Genomic DNA, 20378 nt, shown 5'->3' on the forward strand with positions numbered 1-20378 from the left:
GCTCCTAAAATTATACAGATGGATATTTATTGAAACTGCAATGAATTCCACTAAATGGTTAAGCCCACTAAATGGAGGGATCGTTAGAAGAAGGGCACGTGTATACAACGCTTAACTGCAGTGCTTAGCATATGTTGTCAGATACTAGCTTTAAAAAGAAATAGGTTATAAATTATTATATACCCAGCTACCTACCAACAACCATTACTGGTTCTTGACTCTTGTCAGACTAAAGCCTTTCTCTTGGTTCCCAGACTCCCCAGTCTGAACACTCACTTCCCAATCTTGTATTTTCCATTTTCCAACACCAACTCCTTCCAGCCAGGGTTGTCCGCTTACTGCCCCTTTGCATTTTATCTTTGTACTTCTATATACAGACTCATGCCACCTGGAATACCCGTACCCTTTCTGTACCCAGTCCAAATCTACCCACCCTTTTAACCCGCTTGTGCCTTATGAAATTTAACCTTTCCAACTTCAGTAATTGCCCCCATCTGGGGCCTTTTTGGTATATCAGGTCTGGTCTCCAGTTGTTAAGACAGACACAAGTGAGAATTTATCTCAGTCAGTTCTCATGGCCTCTTGAATGTAATTTGATGCTCTTTAATGACTGCTGAATTATATCATACCTTTAAAAATAATTATTGAGGAGCGCTTGGCTGGCTCAGTGGGTAGCGCATGGAACTCTCAGTCTCAAGGTTGTGAGTTCAAGCCCTGCTTTGGGCATGGAGCCTACTTAAAAAAATAAATAAAAATAATTTATTGAGACAAAATTCGCATAACGTAAAATGATCTGTTTTCCAGTGAACAGTTCAGTGGCATGGAGTACAGTCACAGTGTCTTACAACTACCCTAAAACATTTCCATTACTCCAAAGTCAGCTCCCTTACCCACTTGGCAGTGTCTCCTCCTTCCTCCTCCAGCCACCAACGTGTATTCTGTTTCCTTGGATTTATGTATTATGGTTATTTTGTATCCGTGGAATCATACAATGGGTGACCTTTTGTGTCTGGCTTTTTCACTTTCGTTGGAGGTTCTTACACATTATTTGTATTTTGGGAGTTCTTTCACATTGTGATATCAGTATTTCATTCTTTTTTAAAGTTTATCTTTAATATTTGAGTATTTCCAAATATAGGCAAGCATTTCAGATGTAGCTTAGAGTGAATTCTCCCAATTTTGAAATTCTTTTAGTTAGCTAAAATATAGATGTAGATTTATTATTGCAGGAGGAAAGTGTTGACTAATTCATGGTGATTGTGGTCCTTCCTTCTTTTTTTTTAAGGCTGAATAATATTCCACTGTATGTATACACCAAGTTTGTCTATCATCTATTGATGGACATTTGAACTGTTTCCACTGTTTGGTTAAATAGTGCTTCTGTGAAGATGCATGTATGCATACTTGTTTGAGTCCCTGTTTTTAGTTCTTTGGGGTATATACCCGGGAATGGAATAGTGGGACTGTATGGTAATTCTGTGTTTAACTTTTTGATGAACCAGTAAACTGCTTTCCGTAGTGGCCTCACCACTTTACATCTTCATCAGCAATGCACAAGCGTTCTAATTTCTCTACATCCTTGCCAACACTTGTGGTTTCCCATTTTTGGAAAAAATATAGCCATCCTTGCGGGCACAATGTGATGTCTTATTATGGTTAAATTTGCAGTCCCTAATGAACAATGGTGGAAAGCATCTTTTCATGTACTCAGTGGCTATTTTTTGTATCTTTGGAGAATTGCCTATTCCAATTCTTTGCCCATTTTTTAATTGGGTTGTCTTTTTGTTGAAATCAAGAGATATTTGTATGTTTTGGATACTAGACCCTTAGTATTATACCTTCTTCTTCTTCTTTTTTTTTTTAAGATTATAGTTTTAAGTAATCTCTATACCCAACGTGGTGTTTGAACCTACAACCCTAGAGTTGTGCACTCTACCAGCTGAGCCAGCCTGTCACCCCTGGCCTATCTTTTAACATTAGATTTCCCTGGTTGACTTTGTTCTCCCCTTTATGATCTTTTTTTAAAAATCCATAGTAAATGCTGCCAGGTAGGAGATGTCTAACACAGGGATCTTAACAACTACTCTATTAATGACTGGTTATGAGGATATTTGGAAACCACAGAATGTTACACAGCTTCGAAGAGAAGGGTAGGATGACCCTTTTAGTGTTTCTTGCTTTGTCCTTATTTTGGTTTTGTGGATTCTTAACATTATAATTCATAGTTAGACACCTAAGAGGCATAAATTTAAGGTGAGGTGAATAACCAGGAATGTTTGCTTTTCAGAGTCCTCCTTTTTGAACTTCCATGACTCAGACTGCGAACCCAAAGGACCACCACCCTGTGACTCATTGCTTTCCCTCAACACTGAAAAGATTCTGGTATGCATCTTCTATACAACCTAAAGAACAATAATACTGGTTTCAAAAGGCGAAGGTCACTTCTATTTATCAACTAGGAGTTGGTTCTAGTTGGTTCTACTTGGATAAGATAAAGATAAGTCAAAAAAAAAAAAGATAAAGATAAGTCATCTGGTATTTAGTCACACTGAATTATTATGACTTGTGAATTGGATGGTAGATCATTCTAGGTCTCATCCTTTTTACTTTTAAGTTCTAATGAATAAAGGGAGATCATGGCTGAACGTTATTTCTGGAAACCTAATGTATTTGAAGGTAGAATATGATCTTATTTTTCCAGCCTTGCCTATGTGGATATCTTTTATGTTTTTAGTTATCGATACCAGCTAAGCTGTATAGGAGACCTCTCTACTCTGGGGATGAGTACCTGGTGCTGTGTAACATCCGACTCTGCCTACCCATGTCAGATGTCAGCACCTATGATCCTCCAGCCTTGCTACCTTAAGGTGGAGGGCTCTGTTTTTTGTTCACACTTAATACTCTGAAGCTGTGTTGTTCTTTCAGTGCCCAGCATTAACATACTGTTTCTCCAGATTTTTTCCTTCAACATCCATATAGATATTGTTTGCTTCTTCCATTTAAAATTTCCCCTTAGGATACTCTTTCTTCTTCAGAGAAAGCTTTGCCTTTCCATATAAGAACTACTGAAAAAAAGTAGAAATTGCAAGCTAAAGAATGATCAACAGATTTTACCTCATTCACTGCATAGCAGTCAACTTGTTATATGGAAAAACTTGAATTAGACCAAACCAGAATGGGCTATCTTGTAAAGTAGTGAGTTGACCATCACTAAAAACACTGAAGTAGAAATTGGGCAATCCCCCCCACCTTGGATACGCAATTATTAGATTCTTAGAATTATTAGGGACCTACCTTCTTATGGCTAGGAATTCAAATATTTTCTATGTGTTGCATTTCTAGTTTAGGATGGCACTAGCTAGTAACCTATGGGAGAAAGCTCACCAATCCTGACCTATCATTTTCCCTAGGTTGAAAATATGGGAGTTTGACTCTTCATTTCTTCATTAATTCTCCAGATATTTATTTTGCACCTATAATGTGCCAGGGGTTTGCTAAGTCAATACTGGGACTACCACAGTGAGCCAGCTAACCTTAGTCCCTGTGCTCGTGACTCCTAGTCACTAACCAGATAATTACACAGATAAATGTAAAGTATAGGGAAAGGTCAACATAATCTCCCTTAAGTTAGGGGGATCCGCTAGGACAGCTGTCAGGAATTGAAATGTAATTAGGGACATGAAGGTTGGGGCGGAGTTTGTCAACCAGTGAAGTGGGGCTGTGTACAAAAACTTCCTGGGTCGGAGCTGCTCATTGCTGTCCACAAAGGACATCTATAGATGTGGTATTAAAAGTGGGAAAGACTCTTTTTAATCAAGAAATTAATTTGTCCATACTGTACTTTCTTGCCCATGCTATATTTCCTATTTCTAGTAAAATAAAAAACACTTAGCTCAGATATGCTCTTCAGTATACTCTTGATGCTGTTTGGTAAATGATTTCTTTTTATGGGGTTTCATTTTTATTCTCTTCCGGTATCTTTCTGCCCAAAGGCTTGGCAAATGAGAGACTCTCATTGAATACTGGATGAAATAATATTTTTTAAAGTACTAAAAGCATTATACATAGACTGCTTTTCTTGGCTCTAAGCAATTTATTAAGCAGAAAAATCTTTTGCATCTGCCCGCTTGTCTGTGACTGACAAAGAGGAAACACTTGTGTGGTAACACCCAGGTGTACCTACTGTGATGCTCTCACGTATTGTTAAGTCTGCTGCTGCTTAAAGATGTCCCTCAAGGATGCCGCTCTAAGGCTTCCCATCGCTGTGTGGCAGCTCCAGCTATAGAGCAAAATGAGAAAGAACTAACAGAGTTTCTCTCTAGTCATCAGGATGTTAGTGGAAGAAACCAAGTGTTAAACATTCCCACAGTAGTAGAATTTTCAGATGTTACATTTTGTCTGGAGTCCTGAGTGGAATGAAGTGAGCATTCATCCTGACATGGGATGCCCTCCTGGCCTATAGTTTTTACATGTGTTTTAACTCTAGAGATAGCTTATTCTTGACCTGTTTTGTTTATTTATTTTTTAATTTAAATACAATTGATTAATATAAAGCATATTATTAGTTTCAGAGGTAGAGTTCAGTGATTCATCGGTTGCATACAACACCCGGTGCTCATCACATCACATGCCCTCCTCTATGCCCATCACTCAGTTATCCCATGCCCCACCCTACTCCCCTCCAGCGACCCTCAGTTTGTTTTGTATAGTTAAGAGTCTCTTACGGCTTGTCTCCCTCTCTGATCTCATCCTGACCTGTTTTATAGGCAAACTAAATACCACGCTATATCTGAACGTCAGTCTAGATTTTGAGAGTATAGGGACTCTAAGTGGAAATGCCTTGTTTTTGTTATTTGAGTTGGTGAAGCCTGAGGGGCTGCAGTTCATTATTGCTAATGAACACCAATCGTTAGCTTAATACCACCTATAGTAGTTGGAGGAGCATCTCATGTAAAATTATTTGCTAATATATGCCTATAGGCGTCTGTACATTTTTTAAAAAGAGGAACTCAGTTAATTAGGATGTCATGGGGTTCTAATCCTGTGGTTTTGCCAAAAGCCACAAATCTTTACTCTCTACTATCTTAGCTTTTGCTGTGTCTGTATGTGTACAAGTTTTAATCATGTCTTAGGTGAATCTAGTATGAAGTAAACGTTTTAACATGTATCCCATAACTAAGTGTATCACAATTTAGCATTGACAGTTAAATCTTCTGGTGAAGTGACAGCTGTAGTATCAGACATGATTTGTCTCTAAAACATTACAGAGCTGTCATTATATAGAGTAGACCAGTACTGCCTATAAAATCACTCGGGTACTAAGCTAACTTTTTACTTTGCTTTCCCATGGTTTCCTCTTTTGTTTTAGGTTTCCTGCCAAATGTGCATGTGTCTGTATAATTTCTTCATAGGCAAATCTTCTGCCGTAAGTGGGAGGGAGATATTCATCATCTGCTGTACTTTTTTTTTTTTTTTTTTACTAGTATGTCTTCTTTCTTGGTCAGATTTTGTTGGTCCTCTGGTGACGTCATCTCTGTACAACTTGTAGCTCTTATTTCTAAAATATTTTTAGTTTCAAAAGCAACATTCTGTCTTCTATCCTCATTGGAGGACTAATGGTCAGAATGTGGTCTTCACAACATGAATAAGGTCATTAAATAGTTTCTGAAAACATGGAGGGAGCGTGAAGCACCAGCAGGATGAATCCCTATGGAAGCGAAAAAAAGTTTTTAGAAAGAGAACAGTGGGGCACCTGGGTGGCTCAGCTGGTTAAGCACCCCACTCTTGGTTTCGGTTCAGGTCATGCATGATCTCATGGTCATGGGATTGAGCTTCAAGTCAGGCTCTGCATTCAACACAGAGTCTGCATAAGTTTCTCTGCCCCTCCCTCTTAGTTGTGTCCATCTTCCGCACTCCCCCTCATTCTCTCTCTTGCTCACTCTCTCAAATCAATCAAAAAGAAAAAAAAAAAAAAGAACCACTAATGATAAGAGAGGAGACATCAGACCACAAGCTATGTGCTTGAAGTACACAGTTGGTATTTATTAAAGTGAATCTTATCTTCCACATAAATCAAATGGAGCTTTAATTTTTTTAAAATGCAGGTCTTCGTTGTAGGCTTTGTCTTTGTTTGTGATAAGCTAAAATGTATGTTTCTCTGTTTCTGTTTCAGAGCCAGGCCAAGTCTATTGCAGAACAAAAGAGATTCCCATTTGCTACTGATAATGACAGCACAAATGAAGAGCTAGGTGAGATTTGGGTCGGGAATAAGAGGGTACTTCTGGGGTATTTGCCTAGGATTTATGATTCAATGCCGAGTAGGCAGGCAGGGTGGTGAGGGAGAAAGAACACAGACACTGGCTCTGCCGACATAAGTGGTGTGATCTTGGTGTGATCAAGATCATAGGGATCTTGTGATAAGTGGTGTGATCTTGGGTAGGGCATTCAACTCTCATGCAGGTCCATGCGTTCTATGTCAATACAATATGAAATAGAGAAAATACTGGCTCTGGAGGGAGTGATGGGTAAGGACCTCTGTGTTTCTTTGGAAATTAACAATTAGGATAATGAGTCCTTAGGAGCGGTTATCATTCATTATAATGAAAAGGTTACTGGTGCTGTCATTGAATAGGAATAACAAAGTGAAAGCAGAGGAGACTCATGCCTCCTGTAATCTTCTGTGTAATAAAATAGCTAGGCTTAAGCTAATTTTACTGTGAGGCCACTCAGTTATTGTTGGGTCTAAGCACGGGGGTGTAGAAGTGTTTAGTTCTTTCAGATCTGCAGATGGGTCTTGCATTTGGCTTGTTGGTGGCATGTTTTCAAATAGGCTGGTTCTGCCAGTGTCTGACATGCTCTAAGTGTGTCTTGCTCATTGTCGGGTCAGCTTACAGTTGAAAGAGTGGAAACAAAATTGAATGCAGGACTGAACATGGCAGCTAGACACACTTCACAGAAGCAGGTGCTCCTGCCCAGTGCCTGGTGGCCTGAAGCACCTTTGGAAATTTTTTTCTATCTAATTTCCATATAATTATTTCATCTTTTCTGTGGCCATATGCATTTTCTATTAAAACAGAGCACCTTGGGGCACCCCGCTGGCTCAGTTGATAGAGCACATGATTCCTGATCTCGCGATCTTGAGTTCAAGTCCCATGTTGGGCCTAGAGCTTACTTTAAAAAAAAAAATACTGAGCTCCTTTGGCTCCTTTGCTCTGTTAGTGCAGGTAATTAAGAGCTGACAATTTTGAAAGTATTAATCACTTTTTTTTAAAGATTTTATTTATTTATTCATGAGAGACACAGAGAGAGGCAGAGACATAGGCAGAGGGAGAAATAGGCTCCCTGGGAGCCCAATGTGGGACTTGATCCGAGGACCCCAGGATCATGCCTTGAGCCAAAGGCAGACACTCAACCACTCAACCCAGGCATCCCCATTAATCACTTTTTGGTGCTATTCTGAGTAGGCCTTGAGAATTAATTACCTGTTAAGAAATCAGATTTGGTCTTTTCTGAGGTCCTTGGACTCTGGTCAGCCCCATATTCATTTATTAAGTAAATGAATGTGCCAGGCATGTTCTGTGCACTAAGACTAATCCTACTAGACCTCAAGGCCCTGAGCTGGCTTAGGATCTTTCATATCACAGTATTTTTTTTTTTTTTTTTTTTTTTTTTGAAAGAGTGGCTTCTGTCAACACACACGTTGCTGAGAGATGTGGAATTGCTGGAGTAATGATTTCTTTGAGAATTCTGGTGTTTTCTTTTATGTCCTTAGGCTGCCAGAACAAAATTTAGATCCTTGTAGCTATTTATAATTTTGCAAGATTTGGATTTTTTTTCCATGGATACTTTTGGATTTTTCTCAAAAAAAGTGTTTAATTTTAGATAGAAAGATTTGAGAATTGCATTTGATTTTATTTAAGTGGAGTTCAACAGCCTGGCTATGGAGAACAATTTAAACATGTTCCTGAGTACAGTAATATTTATCCCTTAAAACTGTGTTTGTTTTTGTGGATCACTTATTCATTTGTTCATTCAACAGATATTTACTGATTATGGGGGAGAGAAATAGGAAATTCTAAAAATTTAGAACTGCAAAGAATGTAAGAAGATATTCTAGAACTTGTTAAGCAAGACCCAGAGAGTAATGAGAGGTGGCTGAGGTCCCGATGATCATACCACTGGTGGGTGGCAGAGCCAGAACCCAAGGCCAGATCTTGGCTTTCTGGTATATCACCATTATCCCACATTCAAAGAAGACATATACCATTCAATGGTGTATCACCATTATCCCACATTCATAACCAGAAGTTTATGTTTCTGTCCCTGTTCATGTAATTATCCAGGAATTCAAACCACTTTTGCAGGCCAGCCCAGTACACAGCAATTTCGGTACAGCCTTGATTTATTTCAGGGTAGTGTATTAGGGTGGGCCCCAGAGTAGGCAGCCTGGATCCTTTCTCTGACCGCACATAGTCTTCAGACAGTTTGTTTAACTGCACTATGTTTCATCTCCTTTTCTTTGAATGGGGATAATAATTGTACCTGCTTCATTGCAACTGAGGAGTAAATGAGTTAATATGTGGAAATGTATGGAGTCCCCCATGCACATACCTATCGCTATTGTTTTACTGCTAATACTCCTAACCACCCCCACCCCAAAGGTGTCTCTTGCTCATCTTGTTATTTGATGCATCTAAATGGTGTCCTTTCTTATTATTTGGAATATGAGTTTGACCTTAATTTATCTTTTCAAAGAAATTATGACAAAAGCAGCCCTCTTTATTTTAATGAATGCTCCCAAAACTGTTGTCTTATTATGACATTTGGTGCTTTTGAAGTTTACTCTTCTCAGGTTAGTGAAAGGACGCCCTAAGTCTCTTTCCACATTGAATGTTTTTGCTACTTTTAACTGTCAGGAAATTTAAGCTCTTCACAGCAGTAAAAGTTTTAGTTGTCTGTCTCGTTGAATACCTTTTAGGTCCTAGGATTGGAGCATTGCAATAAAACTTTTTTGCAAAGAAATCTGATCAAAATAGTATTGCAAAAAAAAAATTAGTATTGCATTGAATGAGGAATACAGTTTTTTCAGGGGCAATGGATATTTAGGGGAGTTAGGACAAATTTTATAGATGAAATGTAATTTAGATTATCAATAGCTTACTGCATTTTGGACAGGTGAAAAAACTTAGTCCAAATATTGCCAGGTATTAAGAGGTTGTCATGGCTCTAATTTCAAAATACCAGTTACCAACACAATTTGATCAGAAACGATGTATTCATCTTTAGTGTATACTTTGAGTAGTGTTTTTTTGTTTTGTTTTCTTTTTTGAGTAGTGTTTTGACTGTATTTTGAATAGAAGAGGTAGGGAAAAGACCACTGTTGCATTGCACTGGTGTGAATTAAGCATTCTATTAATATATGTTAATTAGAGCATCTGCTTTTGTTCTTACTTGGTAACTGGCAGTAAGTTCAGCACCCCCCAGGAATTGAGGTTTGTGATGCCATTTGGGTATTTCTCATAACTTTTACAGTAAAATCACATTGCCATGTTATGTGGGTTTTATTCAGGCTAATTACTAGCTCTTTTGATGTATCGATTTGAAACATCATAAAGGTTATTTGTGTTTGAAAGTGAGTGATGGGCCTAGAAAAAGATAATTACTTCTGGTAGGCAATGTTTTATAGATGGCTTTAATAATTTAAATATAGAGAGCACTTAGAAGATTGATAGTAGGTGAATTCAAGTACATCTTATTAACTTCCAGGTTTTCTTTCACTGCTTCTGGTCCTCGGAGCTGCCTTTTAGGATCAGCAAAGAATTTAGTTACTGATTCTACTCTGAGATCTTTCATTCTTTCCTTTAATATTTTTGTATTTTGTTTCATAGCGATTGCTTATGTGTTGATTGGCAGTGGACTCTATGATGAAGCGATAAGACATTTTTCAACAATGCTTCAGGTAATTTTTCTTCTGAATTATGTAACTTGAAGTTGGTAGTCACAACAAAAATATGGACTTGTGTGTAGCTAAAGTGCTGCAAGAATACATTGATTTTAGGATCATGTGGGGAAGTAAAGGAAGTCAGCCCTGAATGAGCACTCTCTTGGTGGAGGCCTTGAAACGATGCTCTCATTTCATCTTCGCAGTACTAATTTTATTTTAAATGTGGAAAATGAGATCAAAGGAGGTCAAGCAATTTGCTCACAGTCTCCCCACTGTTAGCTGGAAAAGATGGGACTGAAATGCATTTTAAAAGAAAAAAAACTAGCTTCAGTTCACTTTCCTTTCTACTGTGCTATCTTCTATAAGATGTGGGTGCTGGAAATTCTCGGACGTCTACATGTTTACTTTCTGTGCAGGATCTTCATGGTTCCACTCATGGATTTGTTTCTCACTTCAAAATTGAATTGTGAGACTCTAGTTTTTTGATTGATGGCTGCATTAAAATATGGTGTAGATAAAAGGTTTAAGCAAACATCTAAGATTGTGAGGATAATATCATTGGCTTTATATCCTGTATCTTTGACTGCATTCTTGTAGATGCTGACCATTATTGATTGTCAATGTGTCTGTCCGGTAGAGTATAGTGAAGAAATGTACTCTTTAGAGTTAAAGATGCCCATGTTCTAACCTTCTCTGCTGCTTGCTAGCAAGTTATTTTACCTCCTGGCTTATGGAGATAATAACCATAACCTCCAAAAATATTCTTGTTAGGCTTAAATGAAATATTCTCCAAAATACTTAGTACCCAGTGCCTGGCACGTAGTAAGAGCTCAGTTAATCTTAGCTACTCAAAGCACCATTCTAACATAGTCATATTCATAGAACAAACAGATAATTTACAACCCAGCAGGTAAACTTAATTTTAAAATATTAATTTTGAAATTGCTCTACTTTTTTTTCTTTTTTAAACATAGAATTAATTATATTGACAATTCTGTCTTCATTCTCAAAAAAATCGCTGAGATATTTTTAGTTGTTAAATGCCTCGGATCCAAGCAGTTGTGTGTTTGGGTGCTCATATGGAATGACATTCTGCAGTGGCATTTAAAGGATAGATTATTAGTAGTTTTAAACATCACCTTTCTGTTAGTCATTGTAGTATTTAAAAAGGTAAGCAAGCAATTCATAGTTAACACTTGGCCCTGGTGTGGAAGGGAGGTTTTGGTACATTTATAGGAGAAATGTCAGTTTATGTATGGTAACTAATAGTGGAAAACAGTGAGTGCTTGCAGATATATGTATTATCAGTTCATTCAACTTTTTGAAAAATATTATTACTGTTGTAGTTGAAGGCAATTATAACTGTTAAGGAAAAAACTTCAAATAATAAAAAATGTCCTAATTCTGCCACTCTCTCATTATTGAAGTTTTTTGCTTATGACCTTTTCAAAGTATGCCTTTATGTTTTATAATCTGAATATGTGTACTATTTTGTATTTATCACTGAATTTTATACTGTAAATGTCTTTCAGTATCTCTCTGTAATCTTAAGCTTTTAATGGCTCTATACCGTTCCTCCTGTTGTCCATTTATGGTTGTAATACTTCTTTCCCTCGCAACTGCATTCAGAAAGTAGGTCAAAATTTCTCTTTGTGCCCAGAAAAGGTCTCAGTGTTGAAATTTGATAGAGCATTTTCATCAATCTACAGTACAATGGGTTGCTTTCAACTGGGAAATTTTTCTTTGAGAATGTGTGGTTTATAAGGTAGGGCTCCTTTTCTGGTGATTCAAACTGTCGATGGGGCAGGAACAAGATGGGGAGCAGCAGAAGTTCAAATATTCCTGGTCCACAGAAGACAGAACTGGGTGACCATTTATTGCATAATTATATATAGGAACAAGAGTGCCCTTGGCTTTCTTGCTGGTCTTTTCTTGGTGATTCCTGTCTTCTCTGCCTTTATTTTGGTGCTTCCCAGCCTTTTCACATCATGACACAGGTGGAAAATCCTGTTTGCATGACACACTGGAGTCAACAGGAGCAAATTTAGAGGCATCTGGATTGAGCTCGGTGAAAATTCATCACATTTTCTTCATCTTACGTAACTATGATAAATACAGAAGATACTGATAAAAAAGATGCTAAAATTCTTTTCTAAAATTGTAATAAGAAACTCAGTCCCATTTTTCTAGGTGAAACTTTTCCATATTAGGTTTAATGTTTGAAAGTGATGCACATGATTCCTACTTAAGAGCTTTTCGTTGATTTCTTCAAATTCTTAATAGCCTGTCTCATCAAGAAACTGCACAAGCAGGTGGTAGCAAGTATCTAAAGAAGAGTTGCTGCTCTTTCTCCAATTGACCAAAACTTCTTTTCTTACCATGAATCCGAATTTGCAGAAGCCAGTCTCTGCAAATACAAAAAATTGTATTTTTTAAAAAGATTTTATTCATTTATTCATGGGAGAGAAGCACACAGAGAAGCACACACACACAGAGAAGCAGAGGCAGAGGGAGAAGCAGACTCCCTACAGAGCAGGGAGCCCAGTGCGGGGCTTGATCATAGGACCCTGAGATTATGACCTGAGCACAAGGCAGATGGTTCACTGAGCCACAGCGTCCCTTCAAATTGTATTTTAAAAGCATGATCTTTCTTTAAATGCTCTTCCTTTTCTTTTATTGGCAAATGCAGTGGAATGGTTTCTTGCAGTAATGACATTGGTTTTTATCCCAGTCATATTTTTCCATGGCCTGGGTTCAGGAGGGTGGTTTGCTCACCCTCCTGCTGTATGGATGCCACCCTGCCACTGAAACCTTTCCCTCTTCGCATTAGAACTGGCCTGAGTATCGTTGCAGAACCATGTTTGTCCATACCTGCTGCTGAGTGTTCACCTGTTCCTTGTAGGACCCTCCACACATGCAGAAACTCTGTATTTGTAGGCCAGCCATCATTCTCTAGCAAACCTGCAATGGCCACTATTGGCACACAGACTTTTCGGGGTTTTTGAATTCATAAATGCTTGACAAAACTTTTCTTTTGCACAGCCTGGGAACTCCAGTATGGAGCAGCAGAGTGTGGAATCAGATTCCATTCATAGAAAGCTGAAAACAAATGGGACAATGAGGGCTTGGATTGTATTAGAGTCCCCAAGATTGTTTAATGTGAAATCGATGTCAAGCTTTTATGCCTGCCTTTTGTCTCAGCTATACCACAAGAAGCAAACTTAGACGATATTTCCAAGGTCTCTGTAGTTGTGAGGTGTTTAAGTAGTTATTGAACTATGGGATATTTGGTACATTTATAAAGGAAAAATATGCTCCTCAAGCATAAGGGTTTCTAAATGAACACAGTTTCAAAGCTTCCTATATCTGTTGGATTACACTGAAAACTCTTGATTTAAAAGCTTGTGCATTAGTGTTGTCTCTACAGCAGTGTCCTTGCTTATGTGTCAGCACATCGAGGACAGTGTTCTAGAGAAGTGGAACCATTCCCTGGCTTCTGTGCTGCTTTGGTTCCATGCAGGACTCAGTAACATAAGTGCTGCAAAAATCGAAGGAGGCCTTTGTTACAAAGTGTGTGACTTTGAGCTCATCTGAGTTGGGTAGAACTGAATTCATAAAAATGTTTGTTTCTTATTTTACATTAGCAGACAAAATGCGAAACATGCCTCTGCATACGATTTGTAAACATCCTTTGCATAAGTAGGTTTGTGGGTCTGCCACTTGCACAAAACTGAATCCTTATTACATTTCAGTGCAGTGATTTTTTTTGACTCATTTGCCTTCAATCCAGGGACTTTTGAGTTTTAATAAAGATGCCAGCCTTGGGGTGGAAAATGAGATATTTGTAAAATTTAAAGTTACAATATAAATGGTATGTAATTAGGATGGTAAATGAGACCTTTTTGGATTTAAACAGATTGGTGTCTTGGGAATTGAGACATCTAGGTGTACATGATTCCAGTAAGGTAACTGTCCTGTGATACCATGATTTTGCATTTGCATAAAGTAAATAATATTGGAAGATTGAAATTCTGCTTTCATTTAAATCATTTAAATGAATAAAATTACTTGATAAACTGTAAATATTATTACTTATATACTCAAAAATATTTTGAAAAATGGATAATCTGAGCCCAGTTTGCTTTTTGAAATAGACATTGGCATTTATTTGAAAATATAATTCATCATGACATTTCATAAAGAGTTTTGACTTCTTTTAGAGTTTAACATCCAAAGCCAGTGATAGATAAAATAAAATAATAGAGCTGTATCGATCAAAAGTAATAAAATCCGTCATTTAAATTTAGGAACCCTACTAGATTATAACTGAGGTAACAACCACAAGGATCCATTACAGATTCACATACTTAAGTTTTCTGTATTCAATTTATTCTTTCTTTTTAGAATTTTTTTTCAGCAGCACGAAAGGATGTGTTGTTACCATTGTTGTAAATAATAGATTGTATTACTTTTCTTGACTGATACCATTTGTTATCTGTCACTGGCAGAGCAGAAGGTCACTGCTGTGGTCATGATGAAATTATGTGGGGGATCCAGAGAGAGAGCCAGGGAGGCACTGCATGTAGGACCATTGTAATGCTCTCTGCCAGTGGGGGCTGCACATTAAATCCTCAAAGCCAAAATAATGATGACCGAATTCAGGAAGTTGTCAGTGTTCAGATTTTAACTGTTGCAAACTTTTGAATGGCTGTTTTTTTAAAGTTTTAACATTTTTAATTGCTATAAACATGTTACAACTGTGATAGCTGGTGGCCCCACCTAAAGCCACTCCTGTGGCACATCTATCATACAGCTTTGCCTTATGGAACCATGGATCTGGCTTTTTACCAATGATCACCCCATTGTTTCTACCCAGGTCGTTTGCTTTTGTCCCTATAAGAACAGGCCAGGCCAGGCCAAGCTGACTTTGATCTGATAGTCTTTTATTTATTTATTTATTTATTTATTTATTTATTTATTTATTTATTTATTTCAGATTTATTTATTTATTTGAGAAAGAGCACAAGCAGGGGGAGCAGCAGGCAGAGGGAGAGGGAGAAACAAGTTTCCCATTGAGCAGGGAGCCCAACATAGGGCTCTATCCCAGGACCCTGGGATCATGACCTGAGTCAAAGTCAGGTGCTTAACCAACTTAGCCACCCAGGTGCCCCAAATCTGTTAGTCTTTAATATGCATTAAGATCTTAGCTGCCTAGGAAATGGCCAGTGTTTGTTGCTAACTAATAACTGTTACATGTTAAGACTTAGTTGTCAGGCACAGTGCTAGGTGCCACAGAGCCACACATGACAAGATACTCCTTTGATATTATGTTCCTGTGGGTGATAAGTGTGCAAAATGCAAAACAATGCAAAAAAATTAGAGATAAATAAATGCAAAAAAAAATCCAAAATAATAAGAGAATTACTTTAATGGAATTATATCCATTAAGAAGTTTCAACTCAACTGCATGCTCTCCCCTGATCCCTCCACATACCCCTCCTCATAACTGGGGGTCCCTAGTCATGTTCCACTGTTGCCAGATCAGAGGGTGGCATCCTCTCCAAGGGAATGCATGAGTTCACCTACTCCTCACATGTGTATGCTACTTATTTCACCACTAACTCTATCTGGATACCTCCCAAGTACCTCTGGCATCCATCTGCTTCTCCTGGCTCTGCTCAAACCACAGCCAAGCCACTACTGTCTGCCAGATGACTGGTGCATCCATGGTTTCCTGGCTTCTCACCTCACACCCTCCACACATGCGCACACCATCTATGCATGTACATTTTAAACAACACACATGCTTTGCTGTTGCTTTTAGGTTGAAGATGAAAATCCTTACTAACGTCCCTGCCTCCAGCCTCACCTTGGAGCAGATGCTATGCTCCCTGCTGGCCTTGGAGCCTCCTTTGCCTGGACCAGCTGCTCTGAGATTCCCTCACCCCCCTCACACATTTCAGCCCAGATGCTTCTCCCTCAGGGAAGCCTTCCTAACCATGTCTAGTCTTTATGCATTTTCCAAAAGCACCATTTACTACTCTGGCACTTACTGAAGATGTAACTATATTTGTGATTCTTTGGCTATGCCCCAAGAAGGCAAGAGTCTTGTGTTGTTTGTTTGTTTGTTTGTTTGTTTTTTAAGAGTCTTGGTTTTGTCTTGGAGCAAAAACCAAGACAGAGTCTTGCCTTCTGTCTTGGTTTTTGCTTACTACAGTATTCCTAGCATGTGTAACCAGACATGGCTAATAGCTGACCCTAATAAGTAAATTATTTGTTGACTAAGTGACTAATGTCCATGCAGCATATAGTAGGAACTGAGGCTTATTGATTTTCCAGGGGAGTCTGGAAAGGAGCCAGAAGAGAGGTAGTGTTTGAGCTGAGGCAGTAGTTGGCTGTTCCAGGCAGATGGGCTAGCATTTGCAATGCCCTGAGCTTGGGAGAGTATCTTGTATCTAGGAACTGTGAAGTAGTGCTCACTTCTAGAGTGTGAATTATGGGTGGAAAGTGCAAAGAGATGAGACTGAGAAATGATCAGTATTTTTCTACAAAAGCATTTAGATGTTATTTCATAGTTTTTCCAGTTGAGAGTTGTTACCTTTTGTACTGCCTGACTCTGATTGACAAGTGAAGGCTAGCACTTCTTTCAAAAAGGAAATACACTAGAGTGGAAAATAGGTTTCATTGTAAATAGTAAGACTAGGTTTGACTTAGTGTAACTTTTATTTCTGACACTCATATGTGTATGTACATGATTGTTATGTGCATATGCATGTGTGTACTGGGTTACAACATGAAATGCATTTTACCATGTTTTAGAGTAATAGATATGTTTGAATGGGGCTGTTGGAGGTGTTGGGGAGCCAAGGAATAATTTCAGCCAAGTGACATGATCAAACTCCATTGTTAGGTAACTAACTCTTAGTGCCAGTCTGGAGACTAGATGGGAGAAACAAGAATGTGGTTAAGTGGGTTACTGTTGGGTAAGTGAGTGAGAGAGGTGTCACCCAGGGAGATGAGACTGCCTAAGTAGGCGTGTTGCTGGGGAGATAAGGATGACCCTCTACCCCCAAGTGGCTGGCCCTGGCCACAGAGTGTATGGAGATGCCACTTTGGTAAACGAACTATTTATTTATATACACTTTTTCCCAATTTGCCCCTTGGTTATCATAATTTATTTTTTTCCAGTTTTAGAAGGAGAACTTCTTAAATAGTCTATTTGGAGATGTTACAAATCTGAGAGTAGGTGTTCCTCTCCCTGGTGAATGTTCTCACAGGGGAAGAGCCGTGGGGTCATTTCCCCCTGCCCCAGCCTGGACCAGGTGCTATTCTGTGCCCTGTTCTGTCTCTTGGCAGGTGGTATTGCTATGGAAACACATGTAGTCAGCCTTAACTTTATTTCTTCTTTGGGTAGCTGTTTTTCCTATCCTCCTCTCCCTCTCTACCTATATCCCTCTCCCTCCAAAATACTTGCTCTGCCCTTTTTTTTTTTTCTCCAAACCAGGAAGGATATTTAAATGTCAAAAGTGTTATCTCTGAGTGACAGAATGATAGGGTGCACTGTATTTTATTTTTTGTGTTTTTCTTCATTTTCTAAATTTTCTGTAATTTATAACAAGTATTCCAACTATTTGAATAATTTTTAAATTTATAATAAAAATTTCTCTTTTCTATAATGCATATTACTTAAAACATCTTTTTGCTGATTACGAATGCATGTGTGTTTGTTTTAAGCCATGAAAAGGAATATTGCAGTATAGTAAGCATAATAGGAACATATCTAGTAATCCCACTCCCAAGAGCAAATTACTGTTAATGTTTTGGAGTGCTTTTTTCTGTGCACTATTGACCCACACAATCATATATAAATATTATTTATAAAAGCAACTGCCATTCCTCTGTAGTTCTATTAACTTGACTTTTTTTCCATTTAGTGAATAGCATGAGCGTTTCATGTCAGCTATGTATAAGTCATAAATCACAACTCCAAACAGAACTGTGTGGAGCCAGGAAAATGACTTAAATGAGCAAAGTGCATTGCTGTGATGTAGAGGTGACGTAGGGTGGGTTTCCAGTAAACTGATGAATGCACAGCTTTCATTTAAAGAGGTAGCCAGAACTTAGCTCTAGTTTTTTTTTTTTTTTCATGCAAGAAGGTAAAAATTTAGGCTTATCTTTGTTACATAGTTTGATTTTTCAAGAGAAGTTGGAGATCTGTAATTGAATTTTTCCAATTTTTGTACACCATGAGCTGCTCTGCTGGTGGGGTTGGGGCCAATGATGCCTCAGTTTGCCACTTGATACAGGTGTACCGGATTCTGTTTCGTCTTTCATTTTTCCAATATATGGCATCTTCTCCTTTATTTTTTTCTCATTTACTCATCGTTGAAGTTGATGTATCTTTTTCTGCAAAACAGGGAGATTCCCTATCTCAGATTTGAAACTGAATGGTAGATTAGTCTATAAAATGCCTCATCTGGTACTGTTCTGTTACATTCTTTTTTTGAAAAAAGATTTTATTTTTTAATTCATGAGAGATACAGAGAGAGAGGCAGAGACATAGGCAGAGGGAGAATCAGGTTGAAGGCAGACACTCAACTGCTGAGCCACCCAGGTGCCCAGTTCTGTTAGATTATTTAGCCATGTTAAGAGTTTCACCCCAGACGTTAGAGCCAGAGGCTGTTTACTCTTCTTTCTTAAGTGTAGGGGAAGGATTCAGAGAAGAAGCAGAAATTGCAAAGGCTAAATGTAGAAGAGAGGTGGTTCAGGAGGTGGGATGCTTCATACCACTGACCTGTTTGGGGACATAGTGGTGGGGCAGCAGACCCCTGTCCTTGGGCCTGAGGGCAGTTTCATCTAGTCCACCTGGGGTGGCTTGCAGAAAGCACCTGGTTCCCATTCTGACACATAGTGTGAAGGACTGCATTAACCCCAACAGACTGTGGAGCAGACTCCTTTCTTGTTGCTCGATGGGGCTGGCACTGAGAGGTTCTTCCCTTTTCAGAAAATTTCATGACTGTGAGGGGGACACACGAGGAAGAGGCACTCCTCAGTGCTTCCTTCCTAACCATTTATCCCTGAGCCTATGTGTCCTTTGTGAGGCATGATCGCAGATGCTGCTGATCATAGAATTGTTGGGAGGATCGTGTTTTAAGTGAGATGAGTATGCAACAAACTAGCACAGGGCTCCCTACTGTTGGTTCTCTTTATTATTTTTTTAATGGAAAATTCTTATGTGAGGTCTCATTCAAATGAGCTTGGAGAACACAGACTCTTCTGGTTGGGGATGGAATGTGGACGTATGTGTGTTGGTGGCATAAAGTAGAGCTTGTCACTTGTGACATTAACGTGCTTGAAGCAGAAACTGATTTTTTGTTTTGTTTTGTTTTGTTTATAGTTTTTGACGTGTTTCTGTTTTGGTCTGACTAGGAGGAGCCTGATCTGGTTAGTGCAATTTATGGCCGAGGGATAGCCTATGGAAAGAAGGGACTACATGTGAGTATGGAATAGCTACTCTTGCCATAGTGCCTACACGACCTGACCTGGACCAGGGTTCATTGAGCTCTGATGGACACGCAGTGGTGTCACCACGCCAGTTCTCACATGAGAAAATGGCAGTAGAGAATTACTCAAGATCACATGGCCAGAAAGGGGGCTCGGGGGCTGGGAATCTCTACCTAGGGCTTCTGGAAGTCAATCTTGCCACGCTTTCTACTTCAAAAGGACAGCCTTTGGCAACCTAAACTTTATTTCGTGATGAGCTGGACATAGATCAAGGAAAGTATGAGACTTTGAATTCCTAGGAACTATTCATTGGTTAAGATGGATTCTAGGTATCCATAGCACAGTAAGACTTAGAATTTGAGTTTCTTTCATAACTTTTAAAGGTTGAATAAAGGAACCAAAAGGTGTTCTTTGGTAAAATTTATTTTTATTTGTTATCATATTATTATACTTTCCCCAGATAAGTATATTGTCATAACCCTAGTCCTCTGATTTCTCTGGGGGAATACAGAGAGAAAGTTATAATACATACATTTTATTTATTTATTTATTTTAAGATTTTTACTTCTTTATTAGAGAGAGCAAACACAGGTGGGTGGAGGGGCAGAGGGAGAAGCAGACTTCCCACTGAGCAGGAGCCCAACTCAGGGCTTGATCCCAGGACTCTGGAATCATGACCTGAGTCGAAGGCAGACACTTAACAGATTGAACCACCCAGGCACCCCAATATAGTAAATATTTTTTACCCAACAAGGCACCATGTATAAAAATGAAGATTTTCCTGAGATTATATAGTAAATAAAAAACAGTTTAAAGTTCAGATCTCCATATTTTCAGTCTAGAGTATTATACATGAACTTTCCTATGGTTTTATTGTATATTAGAAATACTCAAATAAAATGATGATTGAGGGAGAAGCATCACTTCTGTG

The 20378-nt window shown here is 38.6% G+C and overlaps 1 protein-coding gene across 10 annotated transcripts in view; it reads left to right on the top strand.

Annotated features, from left to right (window-relative positions):
• Positions 1 to 20378, top strand: part of TTC13 (tetratricopeptide repeat domain 13) — an 80290-nt gene that overhangs the window by 14769 nt on the left and 45143 nt on the right. For 7 of the 10 annotated variants that reach the window (XM_038533928.1, XM_038533923.1, XM_038533924.1 and 4 more), the window contains 4 exons: positions 2288 to 2382; positions 6173 to 6248; positions 9888 to 9958; positions 19373 to 19438. In XM_038533928.1, the coding sequence (XP_038389856.1) occupies positions 2288 to 2382; positions 6173 to 6248; positions 9888 to 9958; positions 19373 to 19438 (308 nt within the window). The remainder of the gene's footprint in view (positions 1 to 2287; positions 2383 to 6172; positions 6249 to 9887; positions 9959 to 19372; positions 19439 to 20378) is intronic. The other 3 variants (XM_038533927.1, XM_038533931.1, XM_038533932.1) reach the window with 1 other exon arrangement.

This window comes from Canis lupus, chromosome 4, assembly GCF_011100685.1.
Source record: "Canis lupus familiaris isolate Mischka breed German Shepherd chromosome 4, alternate assembly UU_Cfam_GSD_1.0, whole genome shotgun sequence".
Classification (NCBI taxonomy): Eukaryota; Metazoa; Chordata; class Mammalia; order Carnivora; family Canidae; genus Canis; species Canis lupus.